The 3,853-nt window shown below is 31.7% G+C and overlaps 1 protein-coding gene across 1 annotated transcript; it reads right to left on the reverse strand.

The window, feature by feature from the left end:
- Positions 1 to 1,528: 1,528 nt before the first annotated feature.
- LOC110923566 lies at positions 1,529 to 3,644 on the reverse strand. The gene is made up of 3 exons (XM_035979715.1): positions 3,380 to 3,644; positions 1,941 to 2,009; positions 1,529 to 1,838 (listed from the first exon to the last, which is right to left on the reverse strand). The coding sequence occupies exons 1-3, from the start codon at positions 3,555 to 3,557 to the stop codon at positions 1,804 to 1,806; spliced, it is 282 nt and encodes a 93-aa protein (XP_035835608.1). The 5' UTR covers positions 3,558 to 3,644; the 3' UTR covers positions 1,529 to 1,803.
- Positions 3,645 to 3,853: the final 209 nt, after the last annotated feature.

The raw sequence follows: 3,853 nt of genomic DNA on the forward strand, positions 1-3,853 counted from the left end.
TGATGGTGTGAGGTGTCAATTAGTGATTGAGTGTTATGTGTTATGGATTGTGATGAGTGATAACCAGCTCGTCCACCCTGATTAACCACCTAGTTTTTTTTTCTAATGTTAACATTTATATACTTTTAAATTACATCAAATAAATCTTTTACTAAAAGGTAAGAGCCTCTACCAAGTGAGTTAACATCACATTAACTATTAACCACTTAGTTATATAAGCTTTTAACTTCACTTATTGAACCATAGAGGAACCTAGTGTGGATGGTCACCTATTCCCAACAACTACACACTTAAGTATTGATTTAAATCTTAAGTTTAATTAACAATGGCCAAATAGATACATTTACTCACAATACTAATTTAACAATACTAATAAAATTAACAATACTAATTTAACAACGTATGGTAAGTCTATCCTTACTCGACTGATTATTATTATTATTATTATTATTATTATTCTTGTTATATAATAAACTATTTGAAACTATCCAAGTTAGCTAGATTTGACGTACATTCCCAACTAATAAGTCGAGTTAATCAAGTACATAAGTATCATCAATCAAAGAACCATAACTAAAACCCAAAGATTCAAACCACACTTAAAACAACTATGTAAAAATCATAACTTAATCAAACAATTGTCATTCTTGTATGGGTTCATATGATCATTTCCATGCATAAACAAACTACTCCATAACAATAAAAAAACACATAATTAAAGTAGAGATAAAGATCTTGAATATACCTCTACAAACTCCACATCACCCTCAACATCATCATTTACTTCTATAATTAATTATATATACACGTAATTTAAATTTATTTGTTCGTTTGTAAAGTATAAAATAATAGAATATAATTAAATTAATGTTGTAATACATTAAACAAATGTTAAATTAAACATTAAAAAACCATAAGATCAAAAACGGATATCATCATCCATTGTTTCAAGAGAATTGAGTAGAATTTAAGAAAGGGATTGTTAAATGTACCTCTATTTTCCTTAATTTTCAGTAAACGTATTCTTTCCCTTAAGTTTCAAATTAATACAAATTAAGCCTTTTATGTTTTATTTTCTTTTGTTTTACTTTGTCATTTTTAAAATCTTTTTTTATTAGTTTTTTTTTCTAAATGTTTTTTCTTCAACATTCTATAAAACTTATTTTTTAGTTTTGTTTTTAACTAATCCTTTTTTTTTTCTTAAATAACATTTTTCTAAAAGTTGTTTAAGCTTGTTTGGGAAATTTTGTATTATATATTCTTATTGAAAATTTAACGGTATAATGAACCAAATTAATATTGTCTAAACATCGGTATCAGTAACAACATTCATTTCTATGGTTTTTGGTTTCAATAAATAAATATTGTACCGAACGTAACCGACACCAACCAAGCAACATTGGTACCTACGGTTCCGATATTTATCTTTATGGTTTCCAGTTTCGATAACTTCATTTATCATTGACTTTGATTTACTTTACATTTGTATCAATACCGTACCTGTATCATAACAAACCGAACAGTTGTAACACCATAACCGGCAAAAATTGACGTGTCACTTAACAGTAAACAGAAATCATAAACATCATTCCATATTACCTACATCATTACAATAAGTCCAAAGAATTTAATTACACTTACTGCTACCAGTTCAGAGACTCAAGTCGTCGTCTATGAACATTTCGATAGAACCATATTACCTACATCATTACAATAAGTCCAAAGAATTTTATTATTTTGCTTATCACCTTACAGCTTTTAGCATCACAATCCAGACCAAGCAACTCTAATGGTCGAGTGAAATTACCTCTCCCATACTCGTGTGCAGCTTCGGCAAGCTTTAAAAAAAAATAATAACCATCATCATCCAGTCTCATTCTTCTTTATTACACCTCAAACAACAAGACTAAGTTCACACGAAGGTTTTTAAGAAAACAAACCGTGAGTCCTTTTAGTCATTGGCTCCAATAAGGCATCTGGACCAAGTTCAGATTTCCGGGCCACAATAGCTGGTTGCCACAATATCAGACACAAGTCAAGTTCCCAACACTAACAAACACAGATCAAAGAGTAATAACATATAATCCAATATTTTACAGGTCCATACATAAATAAAAAACCTAACTAAAATAAATAACATACGTAGGAGACATCGGCTGCAAATTAGGGCTTCAATCGAGCAGATAAGCAGAAGAAAACTAAAATTGAACATTCATCAGAGCAAAAAAAACACCTTATGACTTATGGGTTTTTAATTTCATCGAAAATCAAGAGATTGTTTTCTGCAACTATATATAGAGAAAATCAAGCATAAATGGTGAAAATGAAGCAACAATTGAACATCATCTAAAAACAAAATAAAAAATAACAGTCATGAATTTTGTGTTTATAATTTCATCAAAAGTCAAGAGATTAAGCATTTTTTTGCAACCACAACTCAAGCATAAATGATGCAATAACTGAACATTTATCATAACAAAAACCCTTCATGAAATAAGTGTTTCATTTTTCAACACAAAACAAGGAATCAAACAATCTCAGCAACTATTAATAGCCAAAATCAAACACAAATGCTGAGAAATTAAGCAATAACAAACTATCATCATTAAAAAAAAAAACACACACACACACAAACCATGGTTTCTAGTTTCATCATAAATCTTCTGTAACTACTCACTCATAGAGCAAATTAAGCATAAATGTTTTTTTAAACAATAAATGAAAAAAAAAACATGTTCTTGACCCATCAAGTCCTGCAACCTAGCCATAAGGTCTGGTCCGGGTAGGGCTGGTATATCGTGTATACCGTACACGATAAGACACGATACACGAAATCCCATACACGACACGATAACTTATCGTGTCTTTTTTTTCAAACACGAACACGACACGATATACACGAAAATTACCTGTTAATACCTGTTAACACGACTGTTCGATTGTTATACACGAAAATTACCTGTTAACACAAACAAAAACACAAACACGACATGCTATCTAAGAGTTACAGAGGGAGTTTAGGGTTTTAGTTTTTTTTAATTGAATGAGGAATGAAAATAGAAAGGAATTAAGGAACCCACACGCACATGGCTGATGAGTTTTATGTAATTTAATTTCTTATCGTGTACTAACGGGTATTAACAGGTAAACAGGTATTTAACATGTTAATACACGAAAATTAACAGGTAATCTCGTGTCTACCTGTTTGGTACACGATACCTGTTAAGGCCATACACGATACCTGTTAACTTCGTGTAGGTTCGTGTCGTGTATTCGTGTAAAATTGCCAGCCCTAGGTCCGGGTCATGCCTCCCACCACTTTTAGAGTTTATAAACACCACCACCGAACACTCAACCTCTCCGACCGACGACTTCTCACCATCACAGGCAACAATATCCTTTGAACTACTCTCAAATACTCCGGCATAGTTATTCTCATCTTCAAATCCTCTTTCGGAATACTTATTCCCGATAAAGAACACCGCTTCATCGAATCCACCCACGACCGCCATACCGCCATCATGTTCACCGTCCTCTCCGGTGCCCTGCGACTCCATCTTCACCTTTGTAGAAATACAAGTGGGATTTAAGATGCTAGAAACCCTAGATATACAAAATCACCTGGAGAGAGAAAAGGATGGGTTATTGGGTTGTGTAATGTGAATTAAAAAATTAGCGGCTGTAAAATACAGTGTTTTGAAATTTGAAATCCCGCCCAATGTGCTTTCATTTTCATTTGCTTTAAAGACTTATACAATGCATTAAATGAATTTTAAGTAAAGTGGTAAATTATGAAAATTGCTTTTTGGATATACTTATTTTTTTTTTTTGAACGGTGGATATGCTTATTGAT

This window comes from Helianthus annuus, chromosome 11, assembly GCF_002127325.2.
Source record: "Helianthus annuus cultivar XRQ/B chromosome 11, HanXRQr2.0-SUNRISE, whole genome shotgun sequence".
In the NCBI taxonomy this organism is placed as follows: Eukaryota; Viridiplantae; Streptophyta; class Magnoliopsida; order Asterales; family Asteraceae; genus Helianthus; species Helianthus annuus.